Below are 21,896 nucleotides of genomic sequence, written 5' to 3' on the forward strand. Positions count from 1 at the left end.
TTCATGTATCGTGGCATCCTAAACATAGGTGATGCATTTACTTATAAGGGAATGAGTTAGCCTAGAAAAGAAAAACGCAACTAATTGAAACTACTGTCGTGTTCAAATTGCAAGATTAAAAATTAGTTAAAGCCATTCCAGCCTTTCTATCACACCGAAATATTTTTGAAGCTTTAAGGGGATCAGCTTATATTTAAAGCCTCATTTTGATAAATTTTGCGTGAAATAACTCGTCATGGGTAAAAAAGTTTGCAGACTCATGAATCGCACTCTTCCAGAAGCTAAGCAAAAAAAAGCATACATTTTCGTACATGCACAATATTTTAGCAATATTGCATTCAAATATTGTCCAATCACTTGATTTTCATAAAATGCAAACTCTTGTTTCCTATTATTCCTATCTCGTGACCGTCTGTTATTTTTGAAGCCAAAAATTAGCATTAAATAAACAAGATTCTAGACATTTAAGGCCTTGCCAAGTTCAAGACTGGAATCACTATGATTAGGAAGCACCGTTATGATGATTCGGCATATGTGCCATTGTTTTGTAAAGCAGCGAATTGTTTCAACCCTATTTTGGCAGATGAGTTTACAAGTAATAAGGGAGGTTTTATTTCTTTACCCAGCACAAGTTGGTGCCAACTAGTGTCTGTTTATCATCTTCTGTGTGTGGTGCTTAACTCCGAAAGCGAGGGTAAAAAAGTCGGAAACTTTTCTCTTGGCAGTGGTTTGGGCTTTAGTGCTTTTTGTCGCCTCTCTGATGCCTCGCAGAGGGTCTTTTTGGAGCGCCACCGTGAGGTGCCCTGTTGCGGCGGTGCAACCTGACGATGGCATTCCCACCCGCCTCCAACTTCGTGAGAAAAGGTTTCATGCAAACCAACAAAGGTATGGAGAAAGTAGAGAAGAGAAAATGGAAACCAAAAAACGTAAAAACTATGAAGACACTATGAATGTGGTTTTTGTGTGGACACCCTGCTTTGCTGCAGTTTTTGCAAAAACCAGCACGCACAAATGTTTTCCGAACTTTCTTTGGGCGCATCTTTGTGAATTCCTACGATAGACACTTTGCTAAGTAGAAATTTTGTAGACCAAATATTTCCTGCACTTTAGGTATGAATAATCCCATGACCGCGACATGTGATGTGTGGATTCAATGATTGAATTTTTTATCTTTTGCTGCCTAAAAAAATAGTTAATGGGAATTTAAAATAGAGCTTAAATCTGCTGGGAACTGATGTGATTCTTTAAACAACACTTTAAAGGGTAATCCTTACTTCAAGTTGCCTTGATATTTTTCAGTTATCTATTAAAATAGAATAGGAGGATTTCAAGTTACCTAGATGGCAAATCACCTCAGAGTGTACGAAAACTTTACTAAGAAATCGACTGCAATCTGACGTGAAGTCTTCAAGACGAGGGTAGATATAAGCTGTTTTGTTTCATAAAAATAAAAAAACTTCCCTTAAAATTTTGATTAGGACGTTTTTGGAGACATCTAAGGTAATGATATCTTCGACGTCTTTGTTACAACCATTAAGGTTAAGAGTGACTGATGATGCTTTTTAACATGTATTATGGATTAAGTCTGGTAGATGATTAAGCTGGGAGAGTGAGAGTAAACACACTAAACTTGATTCCACTCAGGTCCTAACTAATGTAGAAACTTCCCTCCATGTTTGCGTACACGCCTGCAGACAAAAAACAATGTTTGGTTATTTTGACAGCTTTTTTGGAGGAAGACAAGCAGCAGGAGTGGTGGCAGGAGCAGAAGCTTGGTCTTGCCCTTAAATTCACACTCCCCTGACCACTAGACTGTCCCCACTGACTGACCGACCACCACCCTCTCGCTCTTCTCGGTCTCTTGCAGACATCAAAGTGTCAAATGTTGAATTTGCAACTCCGTTCCACTACACGTATATACCATACGCTGAGAAGCAGGCAGGCAAGCAGGCAGGCAGAGAGGCAGAGAGGGAAGAAGGGAATGAGATACCTACCGTAGCCGTCTGTCGGGGAAGCAAAAGTTAAACTCCTCCTAAACCCCGATAAGAAGGCATTAAATATTTAAATGGTGGTTGGGATTTCTTCTGCTGAAGTTGGGCGTGCGTGCACGCACGTACGCGCGTCAAACTACGGGTGACACATCTTTGAATAAATTTTTGTCCCACCGTTTAATTTAAGTCTCCTATATTTCCATAGCAAATCATGCTCTTATACTAAATGGCTAACTTACCCAACCAGTGAGTCTGCCACTAGTTTACATTATCAAAAGTCAAGACTAAAGGCGATACTTGGCGTTAAAGGTGAAAATAACTCCCTCAGCCATTTTATCCGCGTAAAACTGCTGAATTATCCACAATAAATAAGTGTGTACCGACCTTCGTTTTTCACATTTGTTCTCCACTTTCAACAGGAGCTTTATCGTTTTAAAGAACATACTTCCACTGCGAGTAATTTCAAGCTGATAAAGTCAGGTAAACTATGATTAAGTATTTATTCAAAATTTTGCGAAAATTCCGTTGAAACCTCCATAACTATACTCAACGGCGCTCGAACCATTGGCTGAAGCACAACAAAATGAATCACATACGTGTGCTTCACCGCTCGAACAGGTTTCGAGGCGATGGTGGGTAGTGGTTCAGGCACACTAAACCTTTTGACCCATATTATTACTTTTTGCGCTCTTGATACATATTGGTTATGAATTGGACAAATGTGTTTTAACCCCATATGGTTACAAGGTGATTTATCACCTTCGTAAATTTTGTCCCTTATTGCACAGTTCCTACTCTTAGTGGTTTGGACGACACATACATGCATACATGCGCCCACACACACACGCACACGGACACCCACAAAATCGTACACATATGATTTGAATGCCCTCCATATGTGTGAGCGAAAGGGGCGAAAACTGACCCAAAAGCAGGAAAACACGTGCGAATGTGGTACAGCCCCTGGAGAAGGGGGTGGCTCCGGGTCTACGCTGACAGTGAAATTTGTTTGTTTTTCCTGTCACGCTACCAGAAGTTTTTTTATCTACACCTCCTCCAGAGGCATGGAACCTTTTATATGGCATAAAGATTCCGTTTACAATTTCTTGGGTTGGTATTTTTCATTCTATTTTGAATAAAATACAGCTATTTCATCTACTTTGGAGTTTATGTATTTTACTCGATTTAAAGTGCTCACTGACAGTCCACTTTGCTTAGTTTTGATTTTCGCCATGCCAGGGTCTGTTAGTGTTGGATCCACTGCCACCTATGGTCAACGGCTATAGGATATTTAAGACAGTTAAGGAATTCACGTCTGGCAGCAAGATTGGTAAATTGAGTAAGATGTTAAGGCGTTAAATTGTAGCAAACCCAAAATCAAGTTTATATTAAGCCGCTTTTTTCATTTTTGGAGTTGGTAGAGTTAAATTGCCTGTGTGTACATCTATATCCCCAATAAACTTTAAATGTTTGTCTTTAATAAAGAAATTCAAACGGTGGCCAACGAGTTTCCACCAAATTTAATCTTAACAGGATCGTGAACACGCGACCAGCAGTGTTCAATGCATTAATTGTTTGTGTAACTCCCCGCTTCGACAACGGGCTGCTGTGGTCTCCGGGCCATGCCAGTAGCCACCAGGCCCTTTTGCAGGTGGGCGATACATATTCTGCCCCAGCATTGTGTTTTCTTTCCTAGGGAATTCTCTAGCACTATAAGTATACATTAAATCAATTACGCAATAAAATTTAATTTCAGCTAACCCACTCACCAAATTTATGGCTTGTAATATGCAGTATTTGGGAAATCCCAGCTAAGTAATGGGACTGCGAGCATTAAGGTCACAAAATTCATCGTCCAGACCTATAGATAGTATTTGCTCTACATCAGTCAACGCACCCAGTGACGAATATGCGTGCTTGCTTGCTTTTTAAAAAATTTTAACATGCTCTGCTTTTTCTTCCCATGTTTTGCTCGCATAAAGGTGTTACAGTTCAAAAAAGGAGGAATTTGTAACAGCACCCGGTTCATTTACAGAGTTTACAAACCTTAAATTACCAACCCAAACTTTTTCAGTGTTTCTCTTCACCCACAGCCTTCAAGCAGCAAATTCGTTGGTGTTAGACTTGCTTTTTGAACAGAATTACAATACCACAGACCTTACCATGACTTTTATTTGTGACCAGCAAGAAGTAAATTGACACCATCTGGTCACGTTTTGGTTCACTTCTATCGCACAGTTTGTGGATTCGCAGCAATTTGAATGATTGTTTGAACTCACTGCATTTTGTCATCTAAAACAATATTCCACCTCTTTTGTCTTATTATTATCACCTTGGTACTAACTGAAGCGTTATGACCTAAAATTACCTTTTAAGTGGAGGGGCCTTGAATTAATCTCAGTATAATGCTTTTCCAATTCCTCACATCTATAAGTAAAGCTAAATCCAATAATATGTCTTCGGTGAAAACGAGTATAGCATGAAATTTGCAGTAGTGGGGTTTCGGATATCAAACGTGTGTGAAGAAACTGTAAACGAAGCGACAAAAACTGTTTTAAAAAGGGCTTTAGGCTTTAAAACGAGGCCTCATTATCGCAGATTTTAACGCTGCAGATTCGCATACTACTCATTTTATCTGCGAATTCTACATCCAACCTCAGTGAATTAGGGTCCCAAAAGTTATTCCTACTATTTTCTAATTAAATGCGTCTGTTTTCACTTATTTCCAATTACCACAAAACCATTTCCTCCAACAGGTTTTTTCTGCATTCAGATAAGAATTAGGCCTTGAAAGCACTTTTGCCTCATCGAATTAATGCCTCTCAGAAGTAGGTGTAAACAGCCTTTCAATTATACGGCACCATAATCCACATGCTAATTGTGTTTGTCAAACATAATAAGTATGCACATGATGTTCATCACCGATGTTTGGCTGAATTAGTGGTAAAGACGATCCCTCAATGTTTTGTTAGGCCTTTAGTTTGATCTATTATAGGCGACCTTTCATTTAGCGCCGTCACATCCACAAACAAAATGCTACCTCCAAACCCAAGCTGCTTCTCGTTTCTTTCGCAGCAATTATTCCTACTTAGAAACATGGCTCAGATTCAGGAGCTAGTACTTAACACTAGGCGCTATCAATTAGGAGTAGCAATAGCCCTTGAAAGAGTTTTTTTCTTAACTTGGCGCAGCACTTATGTAGTTAACTACCATCAGACCTCGAGAGGAAAAAGGAAAGAAGGGATAGCTCCCACTAAAATGGTTTGTTTAGCTTGGAATGCTGGATCATGTAACACGTAGAAGGAGGGCAATTACAGTCATCACACCATAATCTGATGGTATGCCTTTAAAATTCGGTGAATCCTTTTTCTTTAAAAACTACCCTGTTCATTTATCTTGGTGAAATATCACTGTCAGAATTGATTTTGAGATTCGAAGGGCTGATGTTCCCAATATACCACCACCAACGATGTCTCGTTTAGCCAACGCGAAGCATATCTCCAATTTTAACACTAAACTGTGTTTTGTTAATTGTTACTGTCGACTATATGTGCGGTTGTGGTCCCAAATAATAGGATACAAATTGGAATACGGATAGGTGAATAAATTGTACTTGTGTTTTTTAGGTTTGTCTGCCCTATAATCAAAATAGCAAAAAATCCTGACATCCTATAACGGAGTAGCTACACTTAATGCTGTCTAGTAAACATCAGGATCCCATACGTAATAACTCAACTGACAGGTTTAGTAAGAATTGTGAGCTCACTTTTTGGTATGTTATCCGCTGCACTTTTATTTTACCGCTGTGTATCTAACATAACAAGCCCAATCTCCATCTTTCGAGGATACCTAAACCTCAAACAAGCCTACGTGCTTTTACGGAATTTCATTGTTAAAGCAAACATGTGTTTAGTCAGTTAGGTATTGACGGTAAAAAAAAGAGAGCCGAATCCCATTCTTGCAACCACAAACAGCCGACAGTATGGCATATACCTATTGATGACACGTAACTCATAGTTTAATCCAAAATCTTGGTTTATTTTGATTTTTTTCGCAGGCTAGGCAAACGATAAATTGAACCGCCTGGAGCATTTGACATTTAAGCGCCGTAATGAAAGAGGATTATATAAAGTTCACCATAGGGTGGAGATGAAGGAAGAGGAGAAAGGCAAGGGGGAGTGCCACCCTCTTCCCCCACGGTATAAAATTGTGTTCCCGTGGGCATAGAAGAGGGTCCTTTGATCTCACATCGCCATGGTGAAGGAGGTTTGCTTTGCTGTTTATATACCTGCAGAGGCCCGCGTACCCATACACACATGCGTACCTGTGTGAAGGCGTGCAAGTGTACGTATATAAATGGGCCCGTGGGCATTTTAATGCTGCCTCCAAACCATTTTTATTCTGACACCCAGTTGGGTAATTAATCAAAAGACGCCTTGGTATGCACAACAAGGCTGGTGTGGTAGTGGTAGCACTAGCAGGAGAGGTGTTAGAAGCACCGAAAACCCCAACATCCCACAGCGGTCAGGGCTTGCTTTGAAAAAAACATTTCAATAAATATGTTTCGGTGATGTGCGACTCGGTGTAAAAAGTCTTGGGCTATATCTGGGCCAAGTGTTGGACGGAAACAACCACTTTACAGATGTTTCACGACTGCATTAATGCGGCGTTTCATTCCCCTTCGAAGAAAGCTCGAAACTTGGGACCTCTAGCCCACGGCTTCACCACAATCCGATGACACTTTTTATATTGTTTTCGAAAATGTGGCGAAAAAAGTGAACTATACGTTCACGTGGATGTCTCACTTTAACTAGTCTTTCGCTAGCTTCATTGAAGGCTTTTTTAGAGGTCTGCACATTCTATTAACAGGTGCCATGTGAACTTGTTATTGAAATTTGGAATTATTTTTAACCATTTATAAATGCTTGTTAAGATTTCTCAACCCAAAACATACTTCCTATGGATACCGATCATTTGCTCGTGAGTAGCACAAGAACTAGCATAAACTGATTTGATTCTAGTCCAAGAAAATAGGTCCTAGACGAAACTGATTAGCATGCGCTCAGACCATCAAATGTGGCCAACGACGTAATTAACGCTGACTGTCGAACACCTACTTCTTTGCAATGGTGATGGATGCAAAAGATATCAATTTGGTTACTTTTCCATCTACTTTAGCTTCTTACATGGGACTTCAAGTTGGCAACATTACTCTGAACGCATTGATGTAATAAAATAGTTAAAAAGTCGCCTTCCATAGTCTACATACAATGGGTTTCAGTATCGGAATCGCGTGTGTACTGCATGTTTATAAGGGCATTACAACAGAAATAGCTCAATCCGAGTCCATAAGTAAGCATGCTCTTAAAGAGGCTGATTGATGTGATCCCGCATTTGTATATAAGTAAACTACTTCAAGTTATTATGTCATTCTTATCTTGTTGATGAGAGAATGACAATTTTTAGAAGAGGTGGGCCTGAAATTTACTTTCGGCAGTAGATTTTTTGCGTGGGGGCTAAAAGAAGGTCGAGATTGCTAACTCGTAAATTAGGTTGGTCTAAATTGCCACAGAAACCGCAGGATGGCTCGAGAACACTGGTCAGGATATCTGATTTCTTCTTTTTTTCGCTACATAGATGAAATTGAGCTAGTTTGTCTCAAAATCCAAGTCTGCCGACTTCACATGACTGTGTTTTGCGCGTTGTGTGTGTGCGTGTGTGGTAAGTAGTTCAAAACTACTTTGAATTTTATTCCAAGATTTTTTAAATTTCAAACTTCTTTTTATCCCGCGTTGGTGGTCAAAATGCTTTTAAATTAAATTAAAGCGGAAATATTCATACCTTCATACCCTTTAATGGGGCAAGAAAAAATATATAGAATGCTCTTGGTACATTCCCAAACACACTCGTTAGCTGACATTATGTGAACCCAAGTAGTGCATGCGTAAGCGGGTTTTGTTAACTATATTGAACGGTAAACCACCTTCAACTTGCATTTGCAATCAGCGACATCAATTCCTAGCTCATGGGATCCTTTTGTCCGCAAATTTAAGGCGGCCAACTGGCATTTATGTTCTAGCTGTGGATCCTAGTTATGAAGTTTGCTTTGTAACTAAGTTTGATTATTATCAGCAATGCCGTCCATAGGCTATGAAAACCAGCTGCACAAAGATTGTGAAAGTGGAAAAATCAGACCCGATTGCTAACCAGAAAACAGGATCGTATTGTTGATTGTCGTAAAATTGTTGAAAACTGTTTGGTGAGCTAAGGGCCACTTCAACACCAATTTTAACTTGAAGTCATTGTAATTCGCTTACTTTCCTGTTAATTAAATCTAGAAAATCATTTTCACTTTCCAAAGTGGTACTTTTGTTCGTAAAAATGCGGCATGCTTGAACCAAGTGAAAATTTGTTACTCTTCATTTACATTCCTTCTCAGTGTGATTAAAAATTTTTGTAACATGTCAGCGCTTCTGTCCGCAGCAAAATCGTACTTACAGCCTGAGGAAACGCGATTTTTGTTTTCTAACCGTTTGAAGCTCTACTGAAATCTCACCAATGAGTGTAGATCTTTAAAAGGGATCCCCTTAACTGTACTTCTGCTTAATACCAACTATGGTATCCACCTGCAATGGATAAGCACGAACGTCCAAGGCGGATATATGCTATGATTGGGGCTTTTTGCTCTAGTCAAAAAGCATCACATTTCACTTAAATTAAATGATTTTATTTGCGATTAGTGCACTGGTAAAACTTTTCCAATCTTGGTTTTGCAGTGCTCGCTCATTTACATTCCTTGCCCTCAAAACTAGTTTGCCTGCCAGTTATGCTGTTTAATAAATGAAATCTTTTCGCCTAATTAAATTTCCCTTATTCAAGAAAGGGTGAATTAATAATTAAATTTGACATTAATTATTTCCAATAGCAGGAGGTGGTGGTTTTAATTTACTGATGCGCAAGTCACGCCCGAAAGTGTAGCAGACAGGCAAGAGGCGGCTAGCCAATTTATTATCAGGATCGCTTAATGAGGTTACCTCAGTCGCCTGTCAAATTTCACATGGACCTACTTTCTGCCGCCCTTTCTTTCCTCGTTCTTCTCTCCGCTTCCTCACTCTGTCTAGCGTGTGTGGCTTTTCGGTCGTCCGATATTGGCCTGCCACCACCGCGGCTACATCACGGCTGCCGGCGTTGGTTTAAAATCGTTGGTATTTTTTCCTTGCCTTCCCTTTTCACGCACATACACATGCTCTTTGTAGCTCTGCTAAAGTTCAGTTTAACCGACCTTAAAGGCCACCATCACATGCTAAATTTTGATCCCAAAATTCGAAAGGAAAAAGCCCTAAATTACAACCTGTCTAGGTATAAACGCCTGTTGGACATTCTCCCAAAAGGCAGGCAAACTTTTTATGCAACGGATTGTTGTTTGTTGTGATAACCGGGATTGTCAGTTAGAAGAAGTGGATCTATTTTACAGTCTGTGTGATGATTCAACTTGGCAGTAATTTCTCGGAATTTGGGGGCTAAAGCTAGATGGACTCTCACCTTATGTCTACTACAGTCTAAAAAATGGAGAGGAGCTTACCAATTCCATGTGGCATAGAAGTTATAAATTTGGTTGAATGTCACGATCTGCGAGGCTTTGACTGGGAAGGGCAGTAAAATTAAGCCTGCTATTTGTCGAATTTTATTAGTTTATGTTCCTTTGACCTCGTCCTTATCTAATTGACAGGTGATATTTTCGTTCAATCAGGTGATTAGACCTCATGTAATCCAGCCCTTACATTTTAAACGAGGATTTATTATTAATTAGTTTGAATTTGCAAATAAGTTTAAGTTTACATCAACGTCTTTGTGAGAGAAGCTCCATTTCAATGAGTTACGAATGCAAAAATGCTTTTTTAATGTTCAGGTATGCATTCTCTTTATTTTTTGCCGTCTTTCTAACATTTAGCTACAGCAACCCCACCCGTGCTTCTCTCAAAATCCCTTTTTTTAAAGTCCAACTGCTTCTATGACTACTTGCGAAGTGTCATTCACATTTTTCCTGACAAATTTGATCCTCAGGTATTCATAGTTTTCCAAGCTGCTACAGCTTTAGCATTTAAAATTCCATATCAGTAGCTGACTAGTTCAAACATCCGGAAGCAATTTGGCATTCATATCTTTTGACAGTTGGAAAAGCCTCACTTAAACTCTGACATCACTTTGACTGTCAAGTAAGCAACGAATACAGCTAATCATACGAGTACACTCAAAGTAAACAGCTATCACACCTGTCACAATGATCTATTTAGGGCTTAGCCTACACGAAAAGCACTTGTCTAGACCATGAGTCATAATTGACTTCGGCATATTTCGGGATTCTGGGTATGATCCACCACCTGGATTTGTGGGACGGGTAGTCACTCTAAGTATAGGAGGTGTAGCAACCAGAATCACACGTAGAGTCTGGAATGAACGTTAATTATGGCGATGTAGCCATGGTAACGCCCCTATTAAAAGATTGACACTCGGCAGCACAGCAGCACTTTGACAAGGCGAGGTGTATGCTGAGGGTGCAGGAATACATATCCCAAACAGCACTCTTCTCATTTGCCAACATGATACGCCTGAAACCCTGAATAAATGGGTAAATGATTCTGCAGATAGACTGAAATTACACTCACCCACGAGTTGGTATTATAACGGGAGATTTTTTTCTAAATGCCTTCAAGAGCCTGCAGCAAAAGACTTTCGTACAAATCAAATTTCGTTTCTGCTGTAACCTTACAATTTATTCACTTACCTTCCATCCGTGAAGTGAGTAGCAGCACTGTCTTTTGCCTTTACGCAGACACCAACAGAGATCACGTGTTTGATGGAGTTTGTTTCCAATGTTTCCTTTTTTTCCGTTCGGACAACCACTCATGCCCATACACAATTTCTTTTCCCACATTCTTCTCTTGGTAGAACCTAAGTAAATCAACAAAAAATAGCCAGTCAGTCCGCAATAATAATTTATTCAATTACGCAGTATTGACTCGTTGTCAAATTGAATAATTGCGTAGCCAACACTTCGGCTTTCTTCATTCCCCTGAGAATTGGTGTTGGGTTATGAAAAATGGTTTCAGTTTACCAGTTTTAATGTTATTTAATAAATGAAACTTTTTACCATTGTAATTTGGCAGTAATTTTAACGACAATCTTTGTGATACAATTCAAGCTATTGCCTTAGGCATGGCAGTATAAATGAACTAGATTGAATAATCTCCTATTCATTCGATTTTTGCCCAAACAAAGACAGATTAGACGTACCTCTTTCCACCATGCCAATAGCTGAATTTAACATGGAGATGCGGTGAATTTTGAACCTTAACAAATCTAAGCAGAGACTTTTAACCAATTTTACCGCTTATAGCCAATTTGTGAATCTTGGTAAGCCTTCATTAACTTCTAGTCATGTTACCTTGATTATCAGTCGATTAGTACTTCTTCGGTTTTACCAAAAAGCCTCAAAAATTTGTAATAGCAATGCTATCTAATTTCTTCTTGCTTAGCATAGGCTTCCTGAGTCATGGATTTGATCTTCTCTCTAGTAAAGTAATGTTGATTGTCCGAAACTAAAATAATACTGTCTGCAATAGGTGGGAAAACATGATTTAGCGATTCGCATTATTGCTACATTAACTTCATGATGGGGATGAACATCGGAAGGACTGATAGACACCCGAAGCGTAAGGAATTATCATGACCTTTAAATTTTCCCACACTCAACAAGGCAGAATGACAATTGTTTCAAAATTAGGGTGAAATATTTGAAGTTACATGAGCCCACACACTCTCCTTCAGCGAAATCATCCTAACTGTCATGTGATGGCAGATGCGATTCTACATAAAAATTGAAATGTTAACGGATAGGTGGCAGTAGACCCAACAAATGCCCTCACATTTGTACGGACATGTCTTGCCCGTCAGTTGTGTGTGCATTGAATGGCCTCACTAACACCACCACTGGTCCCAACTGTTCGACTCCCACTTCACTCGGCAACAAGCGCGCGTTTTACCCGTCAACAGAGGCTTCTACGAGGCCAATTAATCACAAATCCCACAGGAAATAAATATTCGCAGGGCAGGGAGGGATGGAGGGAAAAGGATGGGAGGGGTGGTGTGCGCGTCTCCACTTGCGGTTTAACATTCACATGTTAGTCAGCGCCCAAAACTTGTAAATATGATTTAAACTAGGTAGTAGCCGCCGCTACATGGCGTCTGTGAATCACACCTGGACTGAGTGAAAGAGAGCCGGGAGGTGGGATTGGGAGGGGAGAGGGGGGAAAGGAGGGGCGAAAGGGAGGAGGAGGAATGTATTTGATGCCTGCGCCTTCCCCTGTTCCCAGTAGAGAACGGCCCAGTGACCTTTAAGCCGCTCGCGTGTGTGTGTAGGCACATGTGAAGTGATAATTTAGTGATGGGCGTTTAAGACGGAGGAGAAGGAGGAGGAGGAGGTGGAGGAAGAGAAAGAGAGGCGGTCATCCTGGTGACTAAGATACGGTCTTTGTGATGGGGGTGTCATGCGGTTTTACTCCTTACACCGCGCCCAATTTTAGTATTTTTTAAAAATTCAAAACATTCATCATTGACTCCATCACTCATTTCACGAGAACTTGAATGCCTTAATCGTTTCCAAAAACATGTGGGCACTTGATTACGGATTGCTGTCTCTTGCCAGTTGTCGCACAATGAACATTTAGCTATCGGTTGGCCAGGTCAACTGGAATAAATGAGAGCTCCTACTCTCCTCATTGAGATAGCGAATAAATTTAACCACGGTGGTGACACAGTTAAAGCACTCCTGCAATTTGAATGTTTTGAGTGAATAAAATTTCTAAGATGCCAAACTGCTGTCTCAAATTTATTTCAGCATAAATTATTAATGGGAAAACGGAACTTCATTGTCCAGCTTTCACTATTTATTCCAGTCCCTCCCTTTAAAATCGCCTCCCACCTAACTACCCCCTTCCTACCCACTCGCTGCCTGTTCTCACGTCCCCATTTTCCCAGGTATAGTTAACGTGTTCTGTCGACGTGAAGTGTTAAGTGTTAAAAGTAGGTGAGTGAGTGAGTGAGTGCAAGAGTGGTGTGCCTGTGGACTTCGCCGTTTTCGAGATTGCGCAAGCAGATACCACGCGGACTCCATTAGCCGGTCATCGGGGTATTCAAGTCATTGCTGCACGAGTGCGAATTTTAACCGAATCAATCAGGAAAAGGTAACTAGATAAGTAAAGGATTTTGCTGCAAAAAATAAAACCTGGAAATTAAGAAAGAAATTACAAGGCTAGTTAAAATTTACTACTAAATAAGGCTATTTAAATTTTGAATTTAGCATTATGCTCCATTAATTTGTCTTCATTGCGTTTGCAATACATTTCCCTCGAGTGGTTGGAAAGTGTCCCAACAGCTCGAGTAGTCCATCTATGAAGAAGCTACGAAAATAAAATTGCATTAAGGAGCACGCCTAAGTGAAGCCACTCGGTTTGGGTGTATGATTTCCAAAGATATTTACATTTTTGCATCTTTCAGATGATTCAGCGCAGCTATTTGGCAAGCTGAACCTTTTTAAACATTCTTTAGACATTTCAGATGTTTAAACTTTTACACGATTAAAATTATTTATAAACTCCATCTAAATAACCGTTAAGGAAACCTCGATACTTATTACTTCACTTTGAGATTTACTTGATTCACTGCATTTAAATAGTTCCAAAGTTTTATTAACTTAGTAAAAGTAGCCGACAATTAGTTATACAGTTTGGCCTAAAATAAAATTCTTTTTTTTTTGAATTACAATGGTTAATCAGGAAAGTGGATAATTACTCAGCCCTACTTGTTGCCACCAGTGCTGTGGTCCACGTTCGCGAATTTAATAAGTTGCCAAGGCAGAGGCTTATCAAAACGGCCTTATTTAATTATGAAAAAGGGTAATGGAAAATTTATTCATCATCAGGTGCCAGAAGCGAAATAATTTGACTTGATTAAACGAAAATTAATTTATGTAATGGAGTAAACTGTTTGAAAATGACCACAGACAAACGCTGGGATAATTTTGGAAACGGGCTTGCTTAATGCACTCTCGCATGTAATTCTAAGTCCACAGCTTCGTATATATTGTATTTGCATTTATTCCATATCCACGAGGTGAGTATTGAGTCATCCATTGGGCAGTTTGTCTGATGGCAACGCGGATCTTGGATAGGCTCATCAAAAGGCAAGCCAACCACTTTAGCCCACTTAGTGCAACGTAACGATCACAGAAACGGATCACCTTTTAGCACTACTAAACTGCACTGTTCCCAAAGTTGGACAATGTGTGTATACGTTTGTGTTTGTGTATGTGCTTTGAAAAAATCCGTGTGGTGTGATATTGTTTTCACACGGACAGCTGGAATCACCGCTTTTGATTTGTCCGATTTCCAGTAAATTGAGTTTTATAATCATCTCTTGCATGTGCCCACGCATGTCGTGTTTGCGCAACTCGATTCTGGATGAATTTTCCTATATGAGACAAGTTTATCCTACCTGGGTGTGCAAATTTGGGTAGCCAACAGGCAGTCAACATGCATTTGAGAATGCATCTTTGGCGCTTTTTGTCAAGAAAATATCGGCGCATTTAATAAAAATTGTCGATGTCAGCTAAATGCACCTTGAAGGTATGCAAATTTCCCCATGACCTTATTTTAAAATATGCATGCTTCAAATGCCATTTACAGTAGTAATTCCCTACTTAGTGGCCTTAATTCAATTGGCGCCGCCTTAAGCGCTGTCGTCAACAATCTCCTGTTTGTCCAACTCACTAAATATTTTCACATTAAGCCGAGTCAATTATCATTAGGCATCCATTCCTCCGCTCTTCAAGTGCTCTACTGGTGCTACTTTGAAAGTGGACAAAATTCGACTGGGGCGGGGTGGAGTGCGGGGAGCACGACAATGACGTTGGTGCTGATGCTACTACTGCTGCTGATAATGCATTACGCACGATGCATTTCACTATGCTGTGGTGGAGTGGGGCGGGGTGGACTGGGGCGATGGGAAGCGTGTTGCTTGTTGAGCAGATGACCTAATTGACGCTAATTTAAACCCCCTCTTCTCTCTCCACATGCCCGCTCGTCCAGCCCCACCCCTCCCCCATTGCATTTTCCCTATCCCATGAACACGCTAGTATCACGTACACATACACACGGGCAGAAAGATAGTCTGTCATGATAACAGGAGTGCGTGTGTGTGAGAAGGTGAGAGGTTTGGTGGAGGAACAGAAGGAGGAAGGGGAGAGGGACAAAAATCACTTTTAAAGTGAGAAATATTTGGGCTGGGGGCGGAAAACAGGTCTGTCTGATAGACAGGGGACCATGCAAAGCTGATACTGCTCTCACTGCTATCCCTACTACCGCTGTTGCCTAATCTCTTGACAGGATCAAGTGGTACGTTATTTTTTTAAACTTACAATAATTTACTCTGTCAAATAACCATAAAATATCAGAGACCTCGAATCTTGTAAACCAACATCATAATTCTGTGGATTCCTATATAACATCACCTTCCATAATGTTATGTGCACTTTTGCGGCAGTTTAAAAACTAATTTAATTTCTCAGGATGAAAAAAAGTAGTGATAAAAATAAACGCTTTAGTAGTGCTGAGAAGGTTGTGCTTACTGTTGAAAAGAAGTTAGAATATAAGTCGTTACGGTCTCTGTTCGCCCTTGATAAACGTGTAATTAAATTACTAGTAACCAAAAACAACTTAAAATTCTGACTTAATAATTAATTTATTACAACCTTTTGTACAAATTACCACTTAAGCTTTGTCATTTGCTCGGGATTTGTTTGAAGATTACCAGATATTCAGGCCATGATATAAGCAGAACTTGATGACTCCGCTTTAGAGGTCCAGATTATGCCATAAAATTCATGAATATGGTTGTGAAGGATAAGGAAACTAAAATACTTATCCTCATATTATTCCTGCGTATAAACATTCAAAGCGTAACCTTCATTTGTAATCGAGGTGCGATGCATATGCGACCAAATAAAATGCTCGTAAGCCCCCCAAAGCCAAAGCAGCCGCCGGGGTAGTAAATACAACTTATGCCTTCATTAGCTAAATCAAAACCGATCATCTCCTGCTCAATGAATTACCCAGACTAGAGTCTGCTTTGTCTGGTTGGGAGGTGGTTTTTGCAATCACAAGCGGGACCTGCCTGATCTCGGTGGCCACAATCCCCATCCACTTGCCATATAATTGAGCTGTGTCTATAGTCACACACCCAGGGAGAGAAGAGGCATAATCCATCACCCACCCCATCCTACCCCTTCGCAAATACAAGAGGTTTGCATAACTTATCAGGCGTCGGCTCTCCTAAAGATGATTGCGAATACAAACTTGATGTCAGCATAAATTTTTGATTAAGACGGAACAATAATGGCTCGATTTCTTAGCCAGTCCCCCACCCCACTCTACCGAAGCCCAACCGTAGAGTAAGGCTTCTGCTATTGATGCATATTTAAACAGACAATGTAGTAAGGTTATGATAATGGTAATAACACACGGGGCAGTTGGTGGTGGAGGGAAAGACATGGGTGGTGGAGAGTAGATTGCCCCTGCTCATTAATCTTCTGTCACATAAATGCATGCAGGGAATGTGCATGCCAATTTTCGAAATGAATTTCGCCCTCCTTGCCAAGCTCAAAAGTACATGTATCGTGCCTAAGATTGCGCCCTTGCAAAACATCTTTTCTAGAATTGCTGCCTTAACTTCCTTTCCGGTTATCTGCATCCATTTTTACCTTTAAATCTCTTGAAAAGATTACTAGAGAAACTCATTTAGCTCAGTTTGAGAGAGATTGAGATAAAATTTAAAACATTTTCCCCTTTATGCACGCCTAAATGGCATTAATTTATTTAATAAAACGCATTAATCATTGGAAATCATCACCTTTCCACTTTCATTCATCAAGACTTTTAAAAATACCGGATCCTACTGCCTATGCTATATACCTTAGCTAACTTCATAAATGGTCATGATATTAGAGACAAGTCAACCATTTCTCTATGGTTTCGGATTACCTAAAAACAGTGTAGCTATAACTTGATGGTAATGCACTCCTTTCCAATCTTCCTCCTCTTCTTAGTATTTCCTCCAAGTTGATTTTGTGCATCAGATCCTGGCAGATGGTAGAGATGATTTACAGTTTAAAGGTGTCAAAAAATATACAGTCCGCCTCCTGCCCGCCGGTGGGTCGAAGGAACCCCTATTCTTATGCACTTTGAAAATGCTGTCAGGTGGAAAAAACAAATGATTGAGATTAGGAGGGAAGAGAAAATCACCAACCCTCACCGTTACAACCCCCACCACTACTATCACAATCAGTCATTCCTTTCGTGGGTAACAGTCCCAGCTAATGGCGTTGATGTCACAGTTTTTATTGTGAAAACTGAGCCGACTTCGAGGAAGACCACCGCACATCTCTCGACAGACCTCTAAAGCATACCACCACGATGGGTTGTTTTATCAAGATTAATGTCCAACAATTAATCATTTTCCTGAGGTTTTGTTGCAATCCGACAAGAGCGTCCCGACATCAAACTGACTTGAAGTGAGAAAATGACAATCAAGTGATGAAGTATCACTCCATCTTTGCAAGATGCATCCCACGCACTCTAGCTCCTTACTGCTCGCTAAATGCCACATTACGCATCAAAGTAGGCAGGGCAAATTGCAGTTAAGTGCATTTGTTTAGTTCCTTTCATTAAAGAAAATGGTAGCGAAGGTTAAAGTAATTACTCGCAACCAAAAATCGCTTTCTTTATGTAATTGGAAAGTTGTACTAGTGGATTATTGGGCGGGCAGGTGGGTGCGCATATACGTGCGTGAGACCTGCCACCGTTTGTCAATCTTCTACGTTTATTAGAGTCCATGCCCACGATAGAAATCTCCTCTGTGATGCCACCCTCTGCCAGTCAGAATGCACGCCAACTCGGTCGGGCATTGTTGATAAGTGGTAGTGGTGGTGATGATTTGTGTGGTGTGGTAGTTGTGTGATTTGTCAATTGTCGGTTATCACCTTTACTTATTCCTTTCTTCCCTCCTTCCTATTCCCCCTCCTCCAACCTAACGCCAATCTTCCCTATCGCATCATTGACATTGAGGTGTCCGTTAAGGTTTGATTTTGGTACGCCACGTCCGTCATCCACGGATCACAAAATTCTCCTATCAAATTAAAACAGGTAGAATTTATCTTACCCAGTGTCGACTTTGCGCGCAGGCGTTATTCGACGAAAAAGAAAGCAAAACTGATTGTGAGGACTCATTCCAAGCCTTGGGCCGACATCAATTCCAGTCCCATTTCTTCATACACAAATGGCCCATTTAAAACAGAACGACAAGCAGTCAGTCTTTTACTTTAATGTCTGAACAAAACAAGGCTCTCCGTCTATCAAATGGATTTATTTTCCTTCCCACTTGCTTGGGACCTTTCAAAAAATCTTACAAAATACACTTTGATAGAACAACTAACAACCGACTTAAAAATGTTTTCAAATTACAAAAATGAATGTATCTTTGCTACTCCTGACTTTTTTTGGTGATCGCATTTCATTTACCATAACTGGCCATAGCTTGGCTTTTGGTACCGACCTCATAATAGTACTGTTTTCCACACTGCAATGAACAATCACCATTACCGTTTCCCAAAGTTAGCTGCATTGAGTTTATTTCACTTTGGTCTTGTGGAAAAAGATGCACTACTTTGCGTTTGAAAATTTGAGAACAAATGCTACTTGTAAATTCTGATGCTATTCGTTCGTTATTTTGATGGTTGTACCCACACGCTGGTTACCGCTTTATTTACTCCGAGATTTTACAATCTTGCGTTATCTAACGACAGAACGCTTGGAACGTGTGGACCTAACCAGGCACGTTTACTTTCCTGTCAAACAGTATCACGAAGTGACATTTACTAGTGGACAGCACTAAATTATACTTTTCCAGCAATCGTGTTCTGCCCATTGTAAATTGTCCGGGTAAGACATGTAGGAGCGTGTAGGCCGTAGTAGGTGCACGGAGTCAATGGTATGATTGTTTGGCTCAATTAAATTGGCGAATAAGACTGTTTCACTCGTGTTTAATGTGTCTATTGTGATGGGTATACCAGAATTAGACCTGGGACAAGATTAAGGTTTGTCCACTAATAAATTAACAAAAGCGAACTTAAGACTCCGTAAGAATTAAATAACTACGGCACCCTAGGGAATACTGAACAAAATTAAGAGGACGACACTCGTTATGACCAAGGATTCCGGACCGGACTCTCATCATTAAGCTTAACGACAAGTGAGTTTGTTGAAACAAAGGGAAAATCTAACAGATAAACTCGAAGTAATTAAATGATAATGACCACATCCCTTACTGTTGGAATGCCTTAATGTGGCAGAATATTTTTAGATCTCTCAATATTTACGTAAGCAGTTAAATTTTTGGATCTAGTTGAAACTTGTTTTCACCACTCAGCCAGCAGTGAATATTTCTTACCCTTGTCCCTGTCAGCCAAAAACCTGGGTTCAATTTGCATGTTTCTGGGCCACGAGATTCAAAGATGCAGTACCAATCTATGCTCACAGCAGAAGTCCCTGAGTTGCAAACATTATTGAGTGCAGCGGTAATATCGTCTTCAGTTATTTTAGACCTTTAAAGTCCAGAGTAATCTATAAGGAGAAAAGACTTCTGAGCTCGTGTAATTTGAAGAAAATTGTTAAAGGTATGCTCTGGTGAAATTTAATATATGGCACTGAGCGCCTGACCGTCCGTCCGCCGCTCCACTTCACGGATAGCCTCAATTTGTAATTTTCACTTGCAGCCAGGTGTCACCTGAACAAATAGCTTATAAAGTGAGCTAGCACGGCAACCTGGGACACCTGCTTTTACAGCAGTTTGTCCGATTTGCCTGGGCGGCTCTTTCTTTCGGTACCTTTTTCTTTCACTTGCCCCCAACTGCTACTCAACGCCAGATGAGTCAGTCGGTAACAGGAGTGCACGAGCCTCCAAATGTTGCTGGAACCCAGTTAGTGGTGGCGATGGCGGTGGGAATCAAGTTACACCAGACTCGTGCGCAAACTCGCCTCCTTCAAGTCCTGTTAACACGTGGCGTCGCTGCCGCTAAAACAGGCTCTACGGTATGATTTACAAGGTGTTCTCTTTTATCCAAGGTTCTTGGGCTAGGCGGGCTCTGCTTTTCTCTTCTCGATACCTAATTACCGATCACAATGGTAGTTGAGTAACAAATTCGCTCGAGTGGCTAACAATCGAACAAAACTAGGTGTTGCTAATTGTTAAGCCACGATCAAAGAGAAATGGTCAGTTTCTGTTTGTTTAATTTGGACAGATCCGTTGCATGGATAAGGAAGTCAGATTAGACAAAACTTGTTCACTAATACAGAACCTTCTTTTGCTGTCCAGCAAGGCGTTATGTTACCCGTATTAATGAGGATTTCCAAATGTATTTGATATCGAAATCAGTGAGGCAAATTTTTTAGCTATTCGTTAAATTGATTATATAAGTGGTTTTTAATAATAGCACAAAAACAAATGACTTGTGCTAAAATTCGTTTTCATACTTGAGATTTTGGTTGATTATTACGAATCGAAGATCACTAAAAACCCATTTAAAGTAATAGGTGAGGCCGAGTTCAAGCCCGTGGACATAAGGTTTGCAAAGAGAGAAAAACTTGGTTAATTGTTCATTAGGTTTTTCCTTATCAAGTTCCCACATTTTGAGAAATCAATTCAACTGTTATATACGATAGAATCATTTTGATCAGTAGTAATGAAGTATACCCACCAACTTCTCTCATATTACCTCCGTACACACCAAAAATATCGTTTAACTCCTAAGGTACGTTAATGGAGAACTAAGTAAAATATAATCATACGAAATTCCGAAGGCTTTTTTGGCCCTGGTAATAAATTTTCCCTTCCCTTAGCGGCAGTCATTTGCCAATTTAAAACTTAATGTGTACTTATTCACAAAAACGCGAGTAAATGTCCTCCCTGAAATGCCAATCAAAAGGGGAAGCTTAGAAACAGCAGGCTTTTGCCAACCTTCTCCTCTGTCTCAAATCTGTTTTTTATCTGGTTTTCTAAAAGCATGTGGACTAAAAATGTCGGCTTTAAATGATCCTGAAAGTTTGAAGTGGACGGAAGATTGATAGAGGTCGACAGCTGAGATCCACACAGTTCAAAATAACTGGCTGTTTGTGCTTTACTGAAAATAATACCTTCGAAAATCTTGGTTAGGAGCAGGCTTTTACTAATATCTAAATTACCCTGTATAAAGGGAAGATAAATTCAAAATTCGAAATCACGCGAAACGATTTCCACTGCAGTCTAAGGTCCACTTCCGTTATCAATCATTTGGAATGCAAAAAGGTGCTTTTCTGCAATGACAGATTGACACTGTTAGCTTTTTGCGGCATTCGATATTGTCCAGCACCCATGAGGTTTTCTTGACTGTGATAGAGGCTCCCTTTTTACTGATATTTTGGACAAAAACTAAGGCTCGTGTGCATTTGTTACTGCATTCACGCATAAGGTCAAATGAAGACCTGCGCATTACATGTCTAAGTCCAGCAAAACATAATTCCTTAAAATGAATTATTATATCCCTTGCTTGGTTTCCTTTCAAATATTTTTTCCTGACAAGACAAAGACTGATATTTTCGCAGGATTTAAGCACTCTCTAACTTAACCGATCAATTTATATCAATGATTTATGTTTCGCTGTCAGAAATTTTTGTTCAAACAGTTTCGATTGCGAATTTCTGTACAAAGTTGACATTTCATAAACAAAACTGGTAATCTTTCTCCTTCTTATGTCTAATT

The 21,896-nt window shown here is 40.1% G+C and overlaps 1 protein-coding gene across 1 annotated transcript; it reads left to right on the forward strand. All coding sequences in view use genetic code 11, as the record gives it.

The window, feature by feature from the left end:
* Positions 1–9,048: 9,048 nt before the first annotated feature.
* Positions 9,049–20,269, forward strand: EGR_02497 (hypothetical protein; the record flags this gene model as incomplete). The annotated part of the gene is made up of 4 exons (XM_024491746.1): positions 9,049–9,196; positions 17,932–18,050; positions 19,946–20,191; positions 20,225–20,269. 4 exons carry the CDS (start codon positions 9,049–9,051, stop codon positions 20,267–20,269), a joined length of 558 nt encoding a protein of 185 aa, XP_024353897.1.
* Between the last annotated feature and the right edge of the window lie 1,627 nt (positions 20,270–21,896).

Source organism: Echinococcus granulosus (assembly GCF_000524195.1).
Source record: "Echinococcus granulosus chromosome Unknown EG_S00011, whole genome shotgun sequence".
Taxonomy (NCBI): Eukaryota; Metazoa; Platyhelminthes; class Cestoda; order Cyclophyllidea; family Taeniidae; genus Echinococcus; species Echinococcus granulosus.